Source organism: Stegastes partitus, unplaced genomic scaffold, assembly GCF_000690725.1.
Source record: "Stegastes partitus isolate 25-593 unplaced genomic scaffold, Stegastes_partitus-1.0.2 Scaffold13, whole genome shotgun sequence".
NCBI lineage: Eukaryota > Metazoa > Chordata > Actinopteri > Pomacentridae > Stegastes > Stegastes partitus.
In genome coordinates this window covers 546399-568535 of record NW_007577744.1, presented here as the reverse complement: position 1 = coordinate 568535, position 22137 = coordinate 546399, and the positions used below count along the sequence as shown (strand labels likewise).

Below are 22137 nucleotides of genomic sequence, written 5' to 3'. Positions count from 1 at the left end.
TAAGTGGCCCGTACGGGGATCGAACCCGCGACCTTGGCGTTATTAGCACCACGCTCTAACCAACTGAGCTAACCGGCCGCACAACACACCCGTCTGACGTCATCACACCCTGGAGAAATCCTGATCATTTTCAGTTTCCCCAGAGTTCCAAATCATAAAACCAGGTCCTAATAAAAAAAAAAATAAAAAAATCCGTAACTGAAACTTCTCACGTTTGGGACTACAGTATCCCAGAGTTATTACAGTTTGTTTTATGAAATTGTTATAGTTTAGGAATGTCACATTAACTAGTTGTCCAGAAATGGGAGTCCCAGTAAATGGTAATGTTGCTTTGTGACTGCTCTAACAACTTGTTATAGGTGTGTCAGCGGAACTATACAGTCTATGGGAACTACACATGATGATATACAGAAGCTGGACTATCATTGTCACAGATGAAGTTTAAAGAAAAAAAGGAACTAAGTGGCCCGTACGGGGATCGAACCCGCGACCTTGGCGTTATTAGCACCACGCTCTAACCAACTGAGCTAACCGGCCGTGACTGCCTACGTGTTGTGACGTAATCTCAGCTGCAAATGAACTCTACCAAATAGAAAGTAAAACTTACTGAGCTGTTGGCGAAACGACTCCTCCTCGACGGTAAGCTGAAATCATTAGAAGCTTTCAAAGCGTTATACTCTTCTACATTTGTTGGAGACTCAAACAAAAATATCCAACACAAGCCCTGTCAGTGTAATAAGGTGATACAGATTTATGTTAGGTTGATACAGAGTCCATCTAATTTATCGTGTACGTCGGTGGTTTACACACTGGAGATAAGACTTCCGCCACTGCAGGGACATACAAGAAGAAATGTGAAATGCATATAAATTTGGTGTGATTCATGACTGAAAAACTAACCTGATCATGCTGCGATCATAGTTGTGATTACATTTATTAAGACAGAATACCAGCAGGTGCATGAGGACAGTCATTAAGAAAGGAAGCAGTAAGTGGTGATCCAATTAAAGGACATAGGGATGCAGTAGCATTTTTGCTCCTATGACAGAAAAATACTCACGTACAGTCAGACCTTTATGTTCTAAAGAATGGGCTGGCTAAGCAAGACTAAGGAGGCAAAAAAAGCTCACAGGGCAGGGCAAGCTCATTTGTGTAGCACTTCTCTACAATAAAGCAATTCAGACTGCTGCAAACCTTGACAGGGCTTTAAAAAATAGCAAGGTGATATGAATACGCAAATAGGAATTAAAAGAAGCAAAATAAAACTGAAGATTAAATTTTTTAAAAAGAGTAAAGAGTAAAAAAAAAAAAAAAATTGACAGTGCAGTGCAAGATATGAATGCTACATTTTTACAACATAATGTGAAACATGCAGGACAGGAGCAAGACATAAGACTGTGGCAGTGATGCTGTTATATTTAGTTATTAGTGTTGTTACTGTTTTGTTTTTCTTCCAAAGGGCTGATTAACAGAAAAGGTTTGAAAATCTCAGAGTTGGGCTACTCATAGGTATTTTTTGCATCATTCTGCAATGTCTAGGGGTTGACAGATTATCGACCTGGATGATCATCACAATCTTACTTCAGTGAAGTTTTGTGATGAATTTTAGAATGTTATGATTTGCATTTTGGATGTTATGTTTTGGATTTTAGAATGTTGTAACTTGAATTTTAGGATGTTATGTTTTGAATTTTTAGAATTGAAATGATAACATTGTAGAATATTATGTTTTGAATTTGAGAACGTTATCTTTTGAATCAAATTATTTTATTTTTGATTTTTAAAATGTGTGATAGACTACTTACATGTGTTTGTCTCAAATTCAAAGAGGACTTTGGGCTTGCAACATCAGTTTTTTAAACATACTTTATGGCACAGCTTTTTTGTTAAAACAAAAATAAAACAAACAGTGCTTTTACTAATAGTCATATAGTTACAGATTTGTGATCTGGGACTTTTGAAATGCATAACTCTTGAGAATCAGACACAAGTAAAAAATACAGACCACAGTCAGAGTGATGTGATAGTACAGGTAAATATAAGGTTGAGACAGAGTCTAATCTATCATCTAGGCCATTACATTCTGTAATTTTTAGGGGTTGACAGATTATCAACATTGCAGATTATCACATTATTACTTTCATGAAGTTTTGTGACGAAATTTGTGTTATTCAGAACAAGATTTTAATTTGGACTGCAAACACATGTCAGTTCCACATAACAGTCTTCCAATGATCAGTCTAGTCTAAAAATCAATGAAAAACATATTGGTCAAGACCTGGAAATTTCTAAAGTCTGCTATGGAAAAAGTCATACCTCTGCTATAACCACATGTTTTATTTTTCTCCCATTTTTTGCAGAGCTGCAGATCGTTGTGGGGCCTAAACAACATCCTCTATCAGCCACATCCTTAAATCAGGATGTCTGTGCAGTTCTGTGGCTGGGAGGTGGTGGACGACGGGGCATCTTTTCCTGGTGTGATGCTAGGGCCGTCACAGACGCCTCAAAACCGGGGCATCTATACCATGTTCCATGGGACCAGGGTTTCCAGCGCACGACTTATCATCGCTAATGGTTTTAAACAATCGTCAGGTGGCACGTTGGGACAGGGGGTGTACGTCAGTCGTGATAAGAAAAAGGCGGATAGCTATCCACTGCTCTGTAACCCCTCAGACCGTGTGGTCCTTGAGGTTCGTGTACGCGTTGGTCGTGTCAAATGCATTGACCAGAGGGGTCATCCTTTGCAATTAACTTGGCACTCGCACGGCTATGACACAGCCTGGTTGCCGCCCAATTTAGGCCTAGAGGAAGATTGTGTGTTTGATCCCAAAAGAGTGAAGGTGGTCGGCATTGCAAACGCACCCAGTGCTTCAATACAGACAGAACTGCAGCAGCTTCTGGCGAAAACATCCAAAAGTCCTGGGAGTGGAGGGGTTGGTGCTGCAGATGTGTGCTCCCTGTGTAAGAGGAAGACCCAGCAGGGCTCTACGCACGTCAAGCAACAGTGCTGGAAGTGTGGACAAAACATCTGCATTCTCATGTCCAAGCACTTCTGTGCTGTCAAACCCTGACATGGGATCGATGAAGAAGATGGCTCGAAAAGATAAAGATAAGACGAATGTGCTGGAAGCAGAGTGGAGGCAAAACAAACTGAAATTAAGTGTCAATTCTCAACAGTAATTGGTGCAGCGTGTTCAAATGCTGGACATGTTTTGGAGGCATCTCTGTAGGTGATCTACAAAATCTTATTTATGATGAGAACCAGCTCACAGTGAGCCATTAAGTCGACTTAGATGTTCATTTCTTTCTTCTACAGTCGCAGTAGCTTTACATTTTCTGATCATTATTCATGCTGTGATTGTGTGCGGTTGTGCGGTTGGTGTGATGTGTTTTTTTTCTACTTAACACAATATTATGTAACAGAGCTATAATCAATAAACGTCACTGTGGAATTATCAAACCCATGATCTCCAGCGTTCTACAGCTCCACATTTAGGCTCTGTGTTTATCAGAAAAACTAATTAAGAAACATAGCTGAATGATTTTATGTTGTGTAATTTCACAGTTCAAAACGGTGTAGAGCAGCAGGCAGCGAGTGATCGAATAGATGACAGAATATGCTTGGTGTCAAAGTTGACATATAAAACTCACAACTAGAGCTGATTTATTGTAAGTGTGACCAGTCTAAATAATTTCACATTCGTGTGCTGCTAAGGGGAAGACCAGACGGCTGCAATCTGAGGTCCAGCTGAAAATATGAGCAAAGGCCAGAACATCAAATAACCATTTGCTCAGGCTGATGGGAAACTAGGTTTCCACTAGTTTATGACCTTAGATCCCAGAGAGCCAGGAGAGTAACAGAATGTTTACAGCCTTTTATGTGAGACTGCTGTTGCAGAGACCATGAGAAAGGGAAACTGAAACAGTTTGTCCCAGCATACTATAAGTGAACTCCAATTGATGTGGAAAGCACAGAGGGGGATTGGGTGTTTCGCTTGGCTTTGCTTGCACAAGTTTTCTGGAAGGGAACATGACTAAACACATACTAATGTAGTAGAAAGCACAATGTAAGAATAATATCATGTGATATATTTAAGGTGTTGAAGGTAGATTTCTTCAGGAGCTCAGTGACTTTAGGATCGATGACTGGTGCAGCAGCCACCTTATGGCTCTGTATCAGTTGAAACTGAGCTTTAGTGGTACATGTTACCAAAATTACAAATGACCTTACCATTACAAAACATTTGCAACAAAATGAAACCAGAACTTTGGCAGCTTTGTATGAGCTGGTTCTTGCCAAATTGTTGTTTCTTTGAAATTCATGTAGCTGACCCACAATATAATAAGGCAGCTTAGATTCAAGTCTATATTGGGGGGTGCTTAAATTTAAAAAATGGAATGGTCATGTATTTAAAATGTTTTTTTTGTTTGTTTGCTTGCTTGTTTTTTAACAATTGGAATTACCAACTTGTAGAATAAGAGCAGCAGATTGTAATTGAGCGAGAGAAAAAAAATAGATAAAAGCTACAATGGCCCGTACGGGGATCGAACCCGCGACCTTGGCGTTATTAGCACCACGCTCTAACCAACTGAGCTAACCGGCCACGCTTCCCCAGCCGAGAAGTCGTCTAGATCAATGAGTCACAGTGAGGCGTGTCCTATTTATTAAGGACAGTGAAAGGTGAAACCGTTTAAAATCTTGAAAACAGAAACTGAAAGTTGTTGCTCTTCGGAGAAGTAAACGACACTTCACGGACGGTAAGGCTTAAAGTTCGACAACCTCGAATTAAAACACACCTTGTACGCCATTTACTGCATAGTTAGCAAGTTGGATTCATAATGAGCGGTACATGAGCAGTGGAAGTAAGTTTAAAAGCTGTGATTTTCTAGTCTCGAGGATTAGAGCCGACAACTACGGTTTTGTGAAATTTAGCTCACATTGGGTTCCCCTAAGACTGGTTGATTTCTGCTGATAAAGCTGATTCACGTCCAGTTTGGGTGCTTGGAGCACGATACTCAGTAAGTACTGACAAAATAACCGTAATGTAACATTAAATAGCGAAAAACTGTGGTAGCGAGCTGAAGATGAATGTTTGGTGATATGGACGGTGGGAGCTGGCGTGGAGGAGGGTGTCAGAGAACCAGGTAGCCTCTGGTCCACTGAACGTAACATCAGTGAAGGACGTGTCCACCTGATGACCCTGGTGATACGCGATTCCAGCTGCCCAGCTCACTGGCCTGTCTCCGGCCTGAGGAGCAATGTGTTCGGCGACTAAACTTACCAGTAGAGGGCGCAGCTGGACGGGTTCCTTCACTTAGTGTCCTTATTGAAGCATAAATACCTCGTGGTTGCCTCAAATTACAATGTTAAGTTTTTAATTTTAGAATGTTGTGATTTGAATTTTATAATGTTACGATTTGAATGTTGTAATGTTTTGATTTGAGTTAGAAATTTTTGAGTTGAATTTCAGAATGTTATATTTAGAATTTTATGATCTGAATCTCAGAATGTTGTGATTTGAATTTCAGAATTGTCTTTTTTTAAACTGTATGTTATGTTTTGAATTGTAGAATATTTTTACTAACATTTTAGAATGTTGTGATTTAAATGTTATGATTTGAATGTTAGAATGTTTTGATTTGAATTTAAGAATGTTCTGATTAAAATTTTAGAACGTTATGTTTTGAATTTTAAAATGTGTTGACATAAATTTTGGAAATATAATGTTTTGAATGTTGTGATTTGATTCTAAAAGTTATGTTTTGAATTTCAGAATGATTTGGTTTGAATGTTTGAATGTTTTGATAATAATTAGAAAGTTTTGATTTGAATTTTAGAATGTTATATGTTGAATTTTAGAATGTAATGATTTGAATCTAAAATGTTATGATTTTATTTTGTAGAATTCATGGCTTCTTCACTGAACCATGTTCTTCTTTCAACTTGCCATTTTAATTTTTAATTATACTATATGGCACAGCTTAAAAAACAACAACAACAACAACAACAAAACGCTTTTCTGGTATTAGTGAGATGTATAACGCTCGAGAATCAGACACAAGAGGAACAGACAGACCACATTCTGCAACTAACACTGCAGTTAGTCCCATCACATCAATCATCTGTGATCCACAATCTGTATCACTGAGGTCAAAACATTTTTTCACCCTAATTGTAGGGATCATTTTTGCAGTTGTAGTTCTTGATGTGGTTTGCTCCCAATAATTCTTGGATCTGATATAACATAAAAACATTTTTGTTTTTAATTCCTCACAGAGCTGCTGGTCTTCACAGCATCTTTTACTGAATTAGGATGGCAGTTCGGTTCTGTGGCTGGGGGGTGACCTACGATGATGACTCCCCCCGTCTGGAGCTGGGGGCCTCCCAGGATCCCAAAGATCGAGGTGTCTACACCATGTACCATGGCACCAGCGTTCCCAACGCTCGTCTCATAATCGCTGGCGGCTTTCAGCAGTCCCAAAAAGGCATGCTAGGAAAGGGCGTGTACGTCAGTCGTGACAAGAAAAAGGCAGAACGTTATCCACTGAACGTCAACTCTGCAGACCGCGTGGTCCTTGAGCTGCATGTGCGCGTTGGCCGTGTCAAGCGCATTGACAAAGACAACCATCCCATGCAGTACACTTGGAGCACACAGGGCTATGACACTGCTTGGGTACCCCCCAACTGTGGCATGGTGGCTGTGCGCAGTGGCCTAGAAGAGGATTGTGTGTTTGACCCCAAAAGAGTGAAGGTTGCGGGCATTGCAAAGGCCCCCAACAACGTACTGATGGAGCTTCAGCAGCTTTTGGCTAAAATTCGCCTCAGTGGTGGAAACGGGGTTACAGCTGTTGTGGATGTGTGTTCACTGTGCAATCGAAAGAAGCAGGAGGGTTCCACACACAGCAGTCAGCCATGTTGGGGCTGTGGGCAGAACATCTGCCCTCTTCAAGCCAAACATGTCTGTCCAGTTAATGCTTCAGAGGTTGTAAGGGCCTGAAAAACTGTATGGCTGTGACACACCTGATCAAGGTTCTTCCACAAACTACATGACACAGTAATTGTTGAACATGTGTTTCAGATGTCTATATGCTGTCTAAGTAGACATGCTGTCAAAGTTTTCTATAAGTTCAGGTAGTTTTGGCAAGTTTATCATGCTTTAGTTTATACTGTAGTACTGACATGTGTTAAGGTTATGTGCAAACAAGATGAGACAATCTTTATATGAGCAAAATGTCTTTATTTCATCCTGAAGGTGGACATGGTTATTCTAATTCTAGAACTTCTGAAATATGTAATCGCACTGATGATTTCAATGTAATGGACTGATTTGATTTCCTGAACAATGTCAAATCAAAGAATCACGTTAAGCCAATAAAGCCACATTTATGATATCAGACCCATAACCTCATGTTTGATAAGATTTTATAATTAGTTATGAAAACTTTGTAAACAAACCAGCTAAGCTACATGATTTCAAAATGTAGTCGTAGATGCACAGTAATGCGGTTGCAAAATTCAGGATGAAGATGAGGCAAGCAGTGAATGAAAGTCCAGCAGTCTTTGATCTCCGTTCATTTTGGCATGTTGCAAAAGGACCTGCAAAAAGATTCAAATATATTTTCACTACCAAGGCTGCAAAAGCAAGAAGACAAATATGACCAGCTTTTGTTTGCTTATGTGTATGCTATTGTGTGTATGTCCGAAATTGGCACTTAAGTGAAAATGTATTCACAAAAATGTTTCAGTGTGGTGCCAGTGTAGCAATGAGGCAGCTGTGTTGCTCACATTCATGAGTTCTTGGTCGTTTTTGGCATGCAAGTGTCTCAGGAGGTACCAGCTGGCCACCTGCATCACTGTCACTGGGAATTCTCGAGAGGGGACGTAAACCAGCCTCTCCAGCAATCGTCTTGTATCCCTGCAGACGACATAACACAGACATGGATGAAGGAAAAACGCGAATGTTATATAATTGGACTGCCCATGCCTGCCTTAAAAACATGGAATTGGATGCCTGCTGATCTGATTTGTCATGTCGCTGAAATTCTCTGGCAGAGATGCTTCATTTGAAATTACATTGTGCTTCTGTCGGTCTGGGTTGAATCCCTGCACCTATAATTGTGGTCTGTTTTTCATCAATACAAACCAAAACATACAATAAAGGAAAACATGTTTCTGTCACAAAAGGGGCTTTTAATAATGTGATTGTGCTTGGCACAGCGGAGATTCTTGAGTATCTCACAGGGAACTCAGCCAGGTCATGATTGGCATTTTTGTTCTCCTCAGCTCTCTGCTGAATGTATCACTCTAATTGAGCGTCCTGGCAGGCCTATGAGCTAGTGACAGAATGCCATTATGTAAGGACAGTAAAACTTTGCTTTGAAAATTGCTTTGCAGCTCCAAAAGTACCAACATCTTGAAAAAACTGATGGAGGCATAAATCTGAAGAATGCAATGATTGATTTGAATCACTTTAGATGATAAATTACACGTCAATGGGATAAAATTATTTGCATATCTTTGCCCACGTGGCTACAACAAGCATGCAAATGTGTGCACTTCACCCTGCAGTGGAAACAGCACTGAGAGAAGCACTAACCTAGCAGTCATCTTGGTCGCATACTGGAGGAGGGCCTGGAACAGGAGGGCCACTGGGGATGAGCCCAGCTTCAGAACCTCAGTTGTAGCTTCCAGCACTAGGTCCTGCCAATCATTTCCTGGGACACGTGCCTTTAAAGTGAGATCACACAGGGTTCAGAATAAAACTTTTTAAAACCTACAAAAAGTTAAGTTTTATTTATCTACTAAACTTGTAATACTTTCCACTGTATTATTTTCTAACATTGTGTGTAACCCCTGCCTGCTACAGTATGTATCATAACTTTCACAGGTGCAGTGGCTGTGATAAAAAAAAAGTGTAATATATAAAAATAATAATAAAAATGAGATGATGTTCACAGCATGCTCACAGAGCTTGCAAAACATCAAACAAGAAAAATCTGTATTTACCAATGCTGGGCTAATATATAGTTTGCTGACCTGTGAACAATGGACTAAAAACCATATACATGCCAGACTTGTTTGTATTTCCACTTGGCCTCAGTCACTGCTCCTATGATTTGCAGCTAAATATTCACTCATCTTTCATTTTCTCTACCTGGCTTCTGCCTACTTGACAGGGATGTAGACAGGAGCTGCCTCTTGCTTTGCATTTGTGTAATAATATGATATTCTGTCATAAAATACTAGCTCTTATTGCTAAAACATTACTTCTGGGGCAAAATAAAACCAGTGCTGCTCTCCCTTGATAATGTAATGTCCACAATGTTCTCATTTGTAGTCACAGTAATGATACCTTTATATTGTTGTGCTATAACAGCTGTACTTCATCATCTTACACTTTGGAATATTTTGGATCTAGATTCATTTTTATCCCATGCACAAACTCACCATACAGGGTCCAAGAGCTAGCAGGGCAAGTCGGAGCAGGCTGGCTACCTGGCAGCTGTGCATGCCAAGCTGTGAGGCCAGCTGCAGACTCTGTCTGTAAGCCATGACGGCTTGAACCAGCAGGCCCTGATTGCGATACACCTCAGCCAGCCACTGAATGAAGGAAAGTAGGAGAGCGATGAGACAAGCAATGATGGTTTACAGAGAGAGATGTGGGAGAGAAAACATGAGAAGCAAAGCAAAACTATTAATACAAAATAACAATCTCGTGTAAAATGCAGTTTTAATGTCGTGTTTTTTTTAAGAACAATGTTTTGTTGGCTTCATTAAAATATCCACAAAACCATCTCTCTACTTTATAACTTGCAGCAACGATGAACTCCAATAGTGTATCATTTTATCTGCACAAAAAAACGATTTACCTGCATGGGCAATTATTTGCTGCCATAAGATAACTTTTTAAAAACAGGACAGGTCAATAGAAGGAAAGGAAATGTGCAAGGAGGAACAGAGGGGTTTTACATAAGGCTATAAAAACTAAAACAAGTGTACAGGTAGTTTTCCATGCAGTAGTATGTGGTGTGTGTAAGGGTTAATAGAGAAATCACAAACACAATCGAGACACACAAATGCAAATACTTCTACATATGTGTAGAACATTTTTGACTGCATGCTAACTCATTATATACTGTGTCTAATATATGTTTGCAGAGAACAGACTATGGTATTGCAATATTACAACAAATTTAACGCTACACTTGTACTGTAATGCTGTGGCTGTAGCTACATTCCCCCAACATGGTCAGGTCTGTTTCTCCCTTGCTGCTAGCAGCCATTTGATGTTAAGTGCAGCAATCTGAGGTCTGGAACAAGGCACAGAAATGGACTTCATTAGTCCAGTGTCTCGTGGAAGCAAACAAAAATGGGAGTGGTGGGAAGAAAAAAAAAAAACCTTTTTCAGTGTGAAATGTCTAACAACTCACCACCCAAGTCTGACAGAGTCGATACTTTCAAGCTTTGCTATGTTATAGAGATTACTAGAGCTGGCTGTTTTGTTACATCTGTACGTCCACGTGAAAAATGTGGGGAGCATTAAAATAATGTAGCTTGAAATGAAAGCAACTCATCAGTGATACAGAGCAGTGCTGCAATATTTTAAATGATGGCGTATCAACTCACATGCCATGCCCCAAGGTTGGTGGGGTTCATCATCACAGCGTTGTTGAGCTGCTCCAGCACAGCATCTGGGAGGACATTACCTCCACTAGCCATGAGGAGGCGCTGACACTGCACTTGTCTCAATGACAGCATCACTGCTGGGTGTTCAGGGGACACGGTCAGCACCTGAGACAAAGAGGGGACAAACATGAAGAAGACAGAAACTAAAATTAAACTTCTTTACATCATTTCTCATTATATGGCATTGTTTCTCCAGTGGTGTCAAACAACATGTTCAACTCTTTCTACGCAAGAGTAATGGTGAAGATGTGTGTTAAAACTGAGCGTCTGTGTGTTCATACCCTACCTGTGTGCAAAGGGCCTCGGCCTGCTCCAGCTGGCCCTCCAGCATGAGACCCGTCACTGCCTGCTGGAGTACCCAGCCTTCCAGAGACTGGGCAAGAGGGCGTTCTATCTCCTCCACACTACGCACTGAAAACAGAAACGGTGTTAGCTGCACACTCAAACACACACAGATGAAACAGGACACAAAGTAAAAGCACATCAGTGAACACACCTTTCTCAGAAACAACTGACATGAGGATTTGCTCCAGTGCTTGTCTGCAAGGGGCAGAGCCAGAAAGATAACAAGAAGTGTTTTCGGCGTGACAGGCAGCCATTAAACCGGCCCACGTAGCTGGATCATCTAGAGGAGAGAGCGGAATAATAACTCAGATGAGGGATTTCACTCAGGCATGTTCTCGGTGAGATAAAAGCAATGTCACAGGTGAGCTCGATCTGGATGGTCGTCAACAAATGCTCTGTGCCATCAAACAGCTAAAATAAGACATCATTATGTGGACGAGTAATTCTAAAAGAACTCCACTAAATCTGAGAATTTCTGCAATTGAATTTTCAGACACTACTGTTTACTTGACATCTACATTTTCTGTTTTAAAGGAAGGAGTGGCAGCGAGTGTTTGTATGTGAGCGACTTTAATGAGACTGTGTGTGTTTGTGTGTCTACCAGGACAGAGCAGCACAGCTCTCTGCATGGTCTTCAGTGCATTCCTGTGCTTGTCCTCTCCAGAGTTTCTCCCGCCAGCCAGCTGATTGACTCCACTGTACAACAACGCCCTCTGCAGTCATACAAATTAGATCATCTGTGTTTATTATGCAAGTACTGTTGCGAGAATAATTAGGTAAAAAAAACATTTTTCTGCAGGTAAAAATGTATAGAATTAACAGCATATCTAAAATATGGTACAATGAGGTCAACATGATCGAGCTTAAACAAAAGAACAACATTTAGGATTGAATAAATAATGGGAAGGTAACAAAAAAAAACTCCAAAAAACAGAGAAAACAACAGACATGCAACTTAAACAAAATTATACAGTCACACTTTTACCTTTCCTTGGGTCATACTGGAGAGACAGGCAACATGGCCAGCCACTGCACCACCCTGTGATACACAGATGCCAAAATCGTGAACAAATTACATCAGATTGCAACCGTTCAGCAGCACTACGGCAAGATGAATGAGACTGCTCACTTAAATGTGCGTGACTATAAATATCCTGTGCTTCTTCTGTGGATGTGTGTAATGTTTGTGTACATATACGCATGCTTACATTTGCCTTTTTAGGGTAGTATTGTGGTACCACTCTGGACAGAAGGGCCCACAGAGATGGGTTTCCGGGATTGCTGTAAATATGACAGAAAAAAATGATGGCTTATTATTTGTATGATATTTTACTGCACGGAGAATGGACCTGCTGCATCTGGTAATACTTCAGAAAGGCAGAGGAGAATCTCATCGAGGCATTTACTGTACCTTGCTTTGATCATTCAAATGTAGAAAAGACTATACAAAGGGCAACAGTGTAGATATCAGCCTTCAGTTGTGCTGTGTTTCATTATCATTGAGATTTAGATACAATATACTTAAAGTCATTTTATTTTTTCAGCTGCAGACTTACTTTGTTTATACACAAGTCTGTACAAATACACTAATATAAGCAGATAAATGTCTACCCAGAACTATGAATGATGTTAAATGTAGTGAAATAAGAAATCATACACATTTGTAAAACTATCTCCTGTACTCTGTGCGATCCTCCACAAAAAACACATAAAATAAGGTGAACAACCTGCCCTTCAGTATCAAAAACACAGTTTAATCAATACTTTGTTGTTTTTTTTAAAAGTCAAATTAGGTTATTTTAAGGTACAGCATATTAGTAAATAGCATTTCATCCGAGTAGTATACCTGTGTACAGCTCTGGAAGCTTCTCTTTGCACGGCACTGAAATTGCCCTGCAGAGCCAACAAGGAGCAGGTGAGTAGACACCGCTGCTCCACGACGCTCCCAGAGGCCGAACCTTGTTTTAGCAGCTCCGTCAAAGCAGCAGAAGCGAGTGTAGCATCACCGTGGACCAATCCCACAGCACATAAACACAGCAGCGACTCTGAGATTGGCTCCTTCAACAGTGAGCTGTGAGTGCAGAGAGCGGGCAGAGAACTATTTTTAGTGCAAGCAAGTGTAGTAGAAATAACATCATTTTTACTAACATAAAGCTATAAATATAAAAGTATTACGTTATCATGAAGCAAAGATTTTGCTTGACACAATCAGATGGTTCTAAACTCTAGCATCTGAGGATTGACCGTTTTCTGTCAAACAGCATTTTTTTCCAAAGCAGGTGACAACCATATAATCCTACATGATCCTTTGTTGTCTTTTAGGTTTGATATTTGGTGTAACAGCTTGTGAATGCAAGACAGAGATATTATATGATCTTTGATGGAAGCATGTTGCCCTGTTCTCAACAGCATTACAATGTGACAATGACAACCTAAATAAAACAATCTGATATAAGTGTCACGTCTTTGTAACTTTATTTTTATATTGGGATGGAAACTAAATGACTGGTCAGGAAAGGACACATCATTCAGTATGCTAAGACTGTTTTTTCTCAGTGACAAAACATACAAACTGTTACTACCCAGACAGTACAGTGGACTCACCATTTGAACAGCAAAGTTTTGGCTGAGTCTAGGTTGCCCTGCCGGTGCTGCAGCAGAGCCAAAGCTGTCAATATGTAAGCCTTCTGCTTCTCATTGGAAGCCACAGCCAAGGCTCGTTCATAGGCTACAGAACACACAAAACAGTTGATTCACTCTGACATGTAAAAACATGTATAATCTCTGATTTAATTATGGTTTTGAATTCTTACCACTACTGCTTTCTGGGAAGAGACCTGCTTTGCAGTAGGCCAGAGCCAGCCCAACAAGGTCACTGAGCTCCTGCAGCGGAGTAGAATTATAAACCTGCACCGCCTCCTCCCACTGCCCAGAGGTGCTACAAAAGGCACAGCGGAAAATAGAAAGAGTGACGTTTAGGGTGTGTGGTAAGTACTTCCAAAGAAGGTTAAAGAGCATCATAATGAGATGGCTGTTTACCACAAAGCCCGGCCATAACAGCCCAGAGAAAAAGGCAGCTCTTCTGAAGGGGACGTGGACTGAAGCAGCTCAACCGCTCTGAGGAGACAAATAGAATGCAGAAAGGTGAATTTTAAATCAACATGTATCACATTATGTTTCTTACAGCATCTTCTGTCTCCTATTCTTGTCTTGGTATACTGCCCCTCATCAGTAGGCAGAGTCAGTCAGTGTAATTTAGACAAACACCTTTGATAAGCCTTTAAGGCCTGCCTCTTCAGCTGTAGATGCTCATTCAGGTAGCCCAGCATAATGAAGGCATCAGGGTCAGACTGGATCCTCTCTAACAGGGGTGCAAAAGACACTTTGCATGAGCCAACATCCATCAATAACACACTGACCCAATGAACAGCAACATATCTGGTATTATGTGCATATCAGCACACAAGTAGATGCTGTACCTGTGTACTTGCTGAGTGCCACCTGAGCAGCAGAGATCGCATTCATCTGCACAATGTTGTAGCGATACAGTTCAGAGTTTCTGTTGCTCTTATCCAGCAGGGTGGAACAAACCCAGAAGGCATAACCTTTCACTCCTTCCATCTGACAGAGAAAGATGTTGGAATGGAGTTAAGAGAGAACGGCAGGGAATATAGAGTCTAACAAACCAAGGGGAAAAATGCGCTGCATTTTGTGATACATCATTGTCTGATCACTAGTTCAAAAGGCTTAGAGCTGGAAATTCAGCAGAGTGACTAAGAAAGGTGAAGCAAAGATTGTTATTATCCAGCTAATGAGTGGGTATTAAAATTGCAACTGCAGTGGTTTTGGGATGTAACCCACATGTGTGCTGAGTTCAGTGGTGTGCCTGAAAAGATCCATGGTGTCATAGCTTCCCACGCTTTCTGCTATCAGTGCCTGGTAGGAAGACAAAGGGACAAAATTAGAATTTACAAGACAATAAGATTTTTAAAAAGCCACACTGACATGCCCATACTCTGAGTCTAACCAAACCCACTGCACTTGTACCGACTAAAGTAACAATTTACCAAACCAGTCCTCTCCCCATTGGCAAAGCTTCTGAATGTTGTATTTAAGGGGTTTTATTTGCATGTACAGCTTTCTTCTCAGGTAGAGTGAATAATTGCCGAATGTACATTTCCTCGACGTGGTGGCATTAAAGCGACATTGTCCTCAAGTGCTGTGTTTTTTTACCTGTCCAATCCAGCAGTTGACATACAGTGGCTCCAAGGACTGAGCAATCTTGAAGGCCTCATGTGCGAGCTAAGACAATAAGTTTACATTTTACCAGTGAAAATGTCAGCCAGCTTTGATAAAAATGGAAAGAGTATGTTTAAAAAGTGATCATGCTAACCTCTATATTGTCCTTTTTGAAGTACAGGGTACCAAGGTTTGTCCAGGCAACAACATTCTGTGATGGAAAATTAGAAAGTCACATAAATACATCACAATATTTTCTGAGATTCGTTTGTATCAGCTGAGAAAATGTGCTGTACATACATTTGGCTCAACTTGTATGGACTTGATGAAACAATGCTGAGCCAGAGCATAATTCTCAAGACCTAATGTGACAGAAAAGATATAACTGTGTAAGTTTTTCAGACACACGCCAATCAAACGTAGTGATATTATATGAATTCGCTAAGAAAACTCATATCTAGATACATAAATATGTTATGCACCTTTTGTCTGACCATGTAGCATAGAACTTAATGCTATAATAATTTCTACACTTCTAATTCATTCACAGTGATGATTTTTTATAGCGACACATGATGTTCTGCAAATACTGGTAGCCACATTACTGCTACTCGTACCTATAGATGAAAGCTATGTAATCAAAACAATGACGTAAGTATTTATGAAGAAATTTAAACTAATAATAACACCTCATAACACATATTGTTACCTTTGTTCATGGAAATCACTCCTAGGGCATTCCAGTAGCTATGGTTCTCACTGTCCATCATGATGGCTTTTTTCAAACACTGAGAAGCAAAAAAAAAAAAACAGACACTTAAAAAGACCACTTCTGGGAACAAACAATTCAAAACTGTGTATGATTCCTTGAATTACCTGCTGGGCCTTTTCTAGTAGCAGAGACAAGGAGTTCTGGTCTTCCTCCGTACGGGAGGATGGGCTGGTGGCCTGGCGGTAATAGTTGAGTCCCAGATCATACCAAAGGCTGGAGACCTCAGGCAACAGCTTTAAAGCACGAACATAGCACCTATGGAAGAAACATGTGCACTTAATGTCAGTGGCAGACATCACACCCAAACAGGAACAGAAAGACAGTGATGTCATTACTTATTATTGTTATACAATGTAAACTTTGTTCAGCGTAGTGATGTAAATGTATGATTTGACAGAGTAGGGATGGTATAGACTGATACCTCTCGCCAACTTTGAGTGTCTGGGCCTGGTTCAACATCTGGCTCTCCGTGTTGGGGTCCGAACCAGTCAGTAAGGCCGGGACAAGAACCTGGGCTTTGTTTGGGGACACAATGCAAACTGTGGTGCAAGCATCTCCCAGCAGCTTCCACAAACAAGACAGGTCTGGTCGCAACTGTACAGCTCTGAAGAGCACAGAAATGGGAAAAGATATATAGGTGCAACCAGAGATTCAGGAATCACAGGTCATTAGTTCATATTAAGGTTTACAAGTTGAATACATATCTGGTCATTACTTGAAGAGGTTCTGTATGGCTTGCTGAATGAGGTCAATGGCTCCTCCGTCTCTGCAGTCCTCCATTAAAGCTTTTGCCAGAGACAACTGACATTCCCCAAGACCTGAGCAGAGACCATACAAATTAATTTAACTGTCACAGTTTGGACAGTTTAGTCACTGGGGATGTGCAATATAATGCATGACGTGATTTTAAAGGAAGTGCACGTTTAGGGTGCAATGAAACGAACACCTACCTTTAAGAGCAGGAACATAGTCTTGCTGTGCAGTGATCTGCAAGTACTCTGCGACTGCCTCTTTGAACTTGCCAAGAGTCTGTTTGATAGCAGCAGTCTGGTAGACACTGTAGATGGAGCACGGTTGAAGCTGATGGGCCTTACCAAAGGCCTTCAGAGCTGCTGTGAAGCTCCGGCGGTTTAGGTAGGCCTCACCTAAACACTCCCAACACACCCAGTCCTCAGGATCTGCTCTCAGAGCTGCCTGCAAACTATAAACATAAATTTAAGTTTCAAGGATGCCCCCACTCTTAAAAGAAATCTAGATTAAGGTTGTACATTTAGTTGTCTCAGATGTCCAATTCTTACTCAGCTATGGCCTGTTGATGTTCTCCAGTCTTCAGGTAGTAAAGGCCTCGTCTCATCCAGGCCCATTTAGCCGAGCCTGGAGTGGCTTTCTCTATTACTGACTGAAGTACTGATAATGCAGTGTCCATATCCTCCTGCCCCATACTGAGATCCACCGATGCAGCTCCAGACTCAGCATCGCCATCATCCAACTGAAAGGCCTTTTTATAACAGCCTTGTGCACGGCCATAATCATTCACCACCTCCCGATAATAATGGCCAAGGTAGCGAAATACACAGCCGAGGTGTGGATCTAACTTTGCAGCCTGAAATGGACAAATGAAGATTTCAAACTAAGATGCCATTCACCTCTGAAAAAAGAACTGCGTCACTTTGTAAAGATTCATGAGAGCAAATCCAGTATTTCAAGCTCAATTTTTCAGAGATTTGGCCATGAACACTTAGGAGTATACATTAGGCAAAGACTTTATTTATCTAAAATATTACACATTAATATAGTTCTCCTTGCCTTCCATATATTCAAAAATGCTAATAATAATTCTACTAGCCTTTAGCAAGTGTGTATGGGCTTTGCTCCGGTCTTTACGGGTCTCTTCTCCCATGTCCCAATAGAGTTGTCCAAGCAAGAAATAATACTCTCCACAGTCTGGTCCCTGGCTAGCAGCCTTTAGGAAACTACACAACAATAGCACAAGAATAGACAAGGTAAATGTGGAGAACCAAATCATTTTGTAGTAGACAAATGGACTGCTTGAATGAAGTTGAACAGAGTTCAATGCCACAGAAAACATAAATATAAGAAGAGCCGTGCAGCTTTTACCTTTGCTCTGCCAGCTGCTGCTGGCCTTCAGCTAAGTGTATCAGTCCTCTCAGTGCAAATCCCTCAGCTAGGTTTGGGTTGGAGGTCACCAGCTCTGATGACACCTATAATTGACAAAACAAACATAATTTGTACCGATCTATCTTTGATCTAAAAAAAAAAAAAGAAAGGCACATCTTCACATCATGGCATAATCAAACTGAATATGTTTTGAAGTATTTATTTGTGTTTTCCATGGTTATAATAAAGTAAATCAGACATTTTTAATCAGTGGATAAGGGGTTTCTACCTTAAGTGCCTGCTCAATCTGTCCTTTGTTGAGATATGCACGTCCTTTAAGGGCTAATAGAACTGGATCCTTTTTAGCCTCTGAAATCTATTCAAGAAAAGAAAAAACAGCTTAGACATGACATTTACTTTGATGATCTCTAGTCCTAAATACAAAATGTATTATTTTTGCAACCACAAAATTTTTTAGACTAAATCTAGAATAAATGCTTAAAAATCCAGAATTGCTCAATATGTCATTATATTCAAAGAAAATTACAAAGTATACTACATACAACATGCTGAATAAGCAGAGCATTATTCAATTATATTACCTGGGAAAATGTCTCTAAAGCCTGGTCTGCGGCCTTCTCTCCTCCACTTCTGACTAAAGCCTCAAGCTTTAATCTAAGCAGTTTGACCCTCAGCTCCTTGTCTCCAGAAACACATACATTCAAACCTAATAAAACAAGACATGCACTTCAGTTAAGTATCTTTAGGATTAATGAGTGCTGACCTTTGAAGACAGTGGTTAACGTCCTTGTTCATTCACAAACCAATCTGATGTTTGTTATTAATTACCTCCTGCTGAAGTGTGACTGGAGTCTGACTGGCTCAGTGACTAATTACCTGAGTAACTATAGTGATACAGATCAAGTTACCTTGGGAGCATGATGTAGCACTGTCGGGGTATCTGTGCATTTTAAACTGAGCTTCAGCCAGACTGTACCATCCTGTGGTTGAGCTTGTTTTCTTGAGTCCTAACAAAACAGAATACACAGATCAGTGGTAGTTACCACAAAAGGGTCTGGTTCATTTGACACTGAGAGCAGAATGCATTATTTAATAATGTGAAAACTAACCTTGTGCAAGGTCCTTAATGGCATCTTTATACTTCCCTTCTTGGAGTGCTTTGGTACCCAGACCCAAGTGACCTAATCCACTGTTAGGGGCCAGATCCAGGAGTCGGGAGAAACTGCCAACCGCATCCTCATCCATGTAACCTTCAAATGAAAATAAAACATATATTACAATGAAATTAGAACATGTACTAACCACACACACACACACACACACACACACACACACACACACACACACTTGTGTTACTTAATAGGGTTTTATTTTTTTTTTTAAATATAACAACTTTTTGTATTATTGTCAAAATATTTTTGCAATATCATTAAAAACTCTTTAATATGTATGCAATATGACTTAAGATGTTGTGAACAAGACAACAGTGTCCTACCTGTTCTAAGGTAGTGAGAACAAAGGACCTCAAGAGGATAACTTTGGTTGGGGTAGAGGGCCAACATGGATTGGCATGCCACTTTCATTTTGGTTTCTTCTTGTGGCATCTGCAGTAAGGACAGATTCATTCCATTTTGTTTACCAAACAATTTTAGGAAACAGGTCCTTTAATTTCCGAGATGGTGAGACAGATATGTGAGACAATGCACTTACTTTAGAAAGACATTTAACATAGTCAGTCGAGACCTTCTTGTGTTCGTCGCCTGGTACAGGATCCATGAGAGCCAAGGCCTTCTCAAATGCTGTGATTAGCTGATGGCCACAAACAAACGAAACAAAGAAAGAATATTGTTTTTATTTTCCGTGGTCACCGGGACAAAGTGGCGCTTATGGTATCCATAAACAAAGGCAAACCTGCACTAAGTTCTGACTGTTACAATGGATTAGGTTAGAGGAAGACGCAACGTGTTTGCACTTAGAAAATAACAATCACAGAACTGATGAAGCCTTTTGGATGAGAGGTGAAATGTCTTCAAGAAACTCAAGAAAGTCCATTTGCTATGATTAAACTACGAGAATAACCATGACCTGGATGACTGAGAATATTCACAGACAACAATCACATGATGCTGATGAGTTTAAGTCCACATTGGGAAAAGTCTTACATGCTGTTGAGTTTCATTGTCCTGCTCCTCCTCATTAAGACAGTCTGACAGGAGCTGGGTCATCTGTTGCAATAGCTGCACTAACTCTTTCTTATCCACAGCCTCTTCCTCCTTCAGCTGAATGTGCTGCAGCCAAACCTTTGCCAACTGTTTGCACAAATACAATTTCATTCAACTATATTATGTAAAACACCATAAACACTCTATTTTCATTTGTCTTAAACACAAATTTTTAAAATGACATACCTTTAAATATTCTTTGTCAGACTGATAAATATCCGACAGCTTTTTGATCACCTCATAACATTTGTTTTTGTCTGAGCTGTAAACAATAAGTAACGTGTGTGTAAATAACATCACAAGTAAAATATTTGAAACGAGTCAAAATGAATAAAAAAATAGGTGCAGATGTCAATATAAAATGAACATAATTCTTAATTACATTTTAAGAAATGTGTCCTTATAAAAATGTTTTCACATCTCACCTTGCATAGAGCTCAACAAGTTTCTGATAGATGTTAGGCAGCTCAGCTTTGAAATCCCACTGATCAGTCTTTTCATAAAGATTTGCTAAGCCCTATAAGGGAAAAAAAAAAACATTAATGACAACATGCATAATGAAGAGGCATGGGGAGACAAATGGTATAATATAACAGATTCTCAGTAAAGATGGATATATCTTTGAAAGACCTGATCCTCTAGTGGCACCCAGATGTAATTTTACTGATCTAATTTCAGTCCAGACGATTATTATCAGCAAATTGATTGCTCTCAGTGTAAGATACCCAAGAAGAGTCAATGATATTAAACACCTCAAGAGACATGCTTGCATGTGTAAGTATGTTTTTGCACTTTACCTGCCAGGCCAGCAGCTGCTCAGGCTCCAGCTCCACGGCCTTTTTGTAGGCTGTCTGTGACTGATCAGGTTGATCCAGTTCACTGGCTGCCAATCCGATGAATACCCATGCATTGTAATTGTTCTTCTCAAGCTTCAAAACAGTCTATAACCACATTAAAAACAGCAAAGTCAACTATACAATATATTTCTTCCTCTTCCTAGGAAGTGATTAATATCAGATGCTCATACTTTATATAAATACCACGTCTATCTGAGAAACTTTACCTTGCAGTGTTTTAGAGCCTCTTTGAACTCTTTGTTTTTAATGGCCTCTCTGGCACTTTTCAGTGCCGCTTTCACTTCTTTGTTAGACATCTTGAGGTTGATGGGAGACAACAAACAAATATATTAAAAGAAAAACTGTCACATCATCACCCAACCCAAAGTAACGCTTCACCAAAGCACATCGCTTAATGGATCAATAACATAAGAAGCGTCGGTATAGATATCAAATCGACTTATTAACGCTGACAGTTTGACCCACCACAAGTTGCAAACATTTTCTGACATGATAACTACCCTGTAGTGGTGATTTAACCCGTGTTGACAGTTAACTTCAGGACTACATCAGCTGTTAGCAGCGTTAGCTTGCCAGTCTTAAACACAACGTAGCATTAGCTGTTAGCTTGCCAGGGTCATAAACTGTGTACTTTACAATGAAAATAGAATCCAAACCTTATTTTTTTAACGTATTAGAACATTTGTTGAATTGGCCGAGCTAGCTGTAACCCTTATAGGTTTAGAAAATGTGTATAAAAGTTGGGGCCACCCACTGTTTACGTTGACAATTTGCACAGCGGCTCCAGCATAACACGGAAGTGAAGGCGAAACTACAGAATGCATTTTCAAAATAAAACTACGTACAGCTCAAAAGAGAGCAGATAATATCAGACAA

The 22137-nt window shown here is 40.1% G+C and overlaps 2 protein-coding genes and 3 non-coding genes across 5 annotated transcripts; 1 reads left to right on the top strand and 4 right to left on the bottom strand.

Annotated features, from left to right (window-relative positions):
• Positions 1 to 4: 4 nt before the first annotated feature.
• On the bottom strand, positions 5 to 78 carry trnai-aau (transfer RNA isoleucine (anticodon AAU)). Its single transcript has one exon. It is a non-coding gene; the product is annotated as a tRNA-Ile (tRNA).
• Positions 79 to 463: 385 nt separating this feature from the next.
• On the bottom strand, positions 464 to 537 carry trnai-aau (transfer RNA isoleucine (anticodon AAU)). The gene has a single exon. It is a non-coding gene; the product is annotated as a tRNA-Ile (tRNA).
• An 83-nt stretch (positions 538 to 620) lies between these two features.
• LOC103362484 (uncharacterized) lies at positions 621 to 7394 on the top strand. The gene is made up of 3 exons (XM_008288855.1): positions 621 to 639; positions 2361 to 3059; positions 6309 to 7394. Exons 2-3 carry the CDS (start codon positions 2421 to 2423, stop codon positions 6996 to 6998), a joined length of 1329 nt encoding a protein of 442 aa, XP_008287077.1. The 5' UTR covers positions 621 to 639; positions 2361 to 2420; the 3' UTR covers positions 6999 to 7394.
• On the bottom strand, positions 4531 to 4604 carry trnai-aau (transfer RNA isoleucine (anticodon AAU)). Its single transcript has one exon. It is a non-coding gene; the product is annotated as a tRNA-Ile (tRNA).
• On the bottom strand, positions 7222 to 22009 carry skic3 (SKI3 subunit of superkiller complex). Its single transcript, XM_008288592.1, has 40 exons — positions 21918 to 22009; positions 21468 to 21557; positions 21202 to 21345; positions 20830 to 20921; positions 20591 to 20666; positions 20345 to 20491; positions 19893 to 19991; positions 19678 to 19786; positions 19292 to 19432; positions 19091 to 19189; positions 18764 to 18888; positions 18451 to 18537; positions 18162 to 18265; positions 17890 to 18016; positions 17342 to 17646; positions 16994 to 17244; positions 16759 to 16861; positions 16465 to 16647; positions 16148 to 16298; positions 15981 to 16059; positions 15572 to 15633; positions 15426 to 15482; positions 15266 to 15334; positions 14894 to 14968; positions 14512 to 14653; positions 14300 to 14393; positions 14072 to 14149; positions 13846 to 13970; positions 13637 to 13760; positions 12879 to 13103; positions 12241 to 12313; positions 12018 to 12071; positions 11634 to 11745; positions 11184 to 11312; positions 10974 to 11098; positions 10628 to 10792; positions 9449 to 9601; positions 8598 to 8728; positions 7787 to 7916; positions 7222 to 7597 (listed from the first exon to the last, which is right to left on the bottom strand). The coding sequence occupies exons 2-40, from the start codon at positions 21555 to 21557 to the stop codon at positions 7517 to 7519; spliced, it is 4716 nt and encodes a 1571-aa protein (XP_008286814.1). The 5' UTR covers positions 21918 to 22009; the 3' UTR covers positions 7222 to 7516.
• Positions 22010 to 22137: the final 128 nt, after the last annotated feature.

Coding starts and splice junctions, on each gene's coding strand:
- LOC103362484 (XM_008288855.1), top strand. CDS start 2,421: ATGTCTGTGCAGTTCTGTGGCTGGGAGGTGGTGGACGACGGGGCATCT. Junction 3,060..6,308: donor TGTCCAAGCACTTCTGTGCT/GTCAAACCCTGA, acceptor ATCTTTTACTGA/ATTAGGATGGCAGTTCGGTT.
- skic3 (XM_008288592.1), bottom strand. CDS start 21,557: ATGTCTAACAAAGAAGTGAAAGCGGCACTGAAAAGTGCCAGAGAGGCC. Junction 16,862..16,993: donor CTATGTTCCTGCTCTTAAAG/GTAGGTGTTCGT, acceptor GTCTCTGCTCAG/GTCTTGGGGAATGTCAGTTG. Junction 11,313..11,633: donor AGCTGTGCTGCTCTGTCCTG/GTAGACACACAA, acceptor TCTCTCCTCTAG/ATGATCCAGCTACGTGGGCC.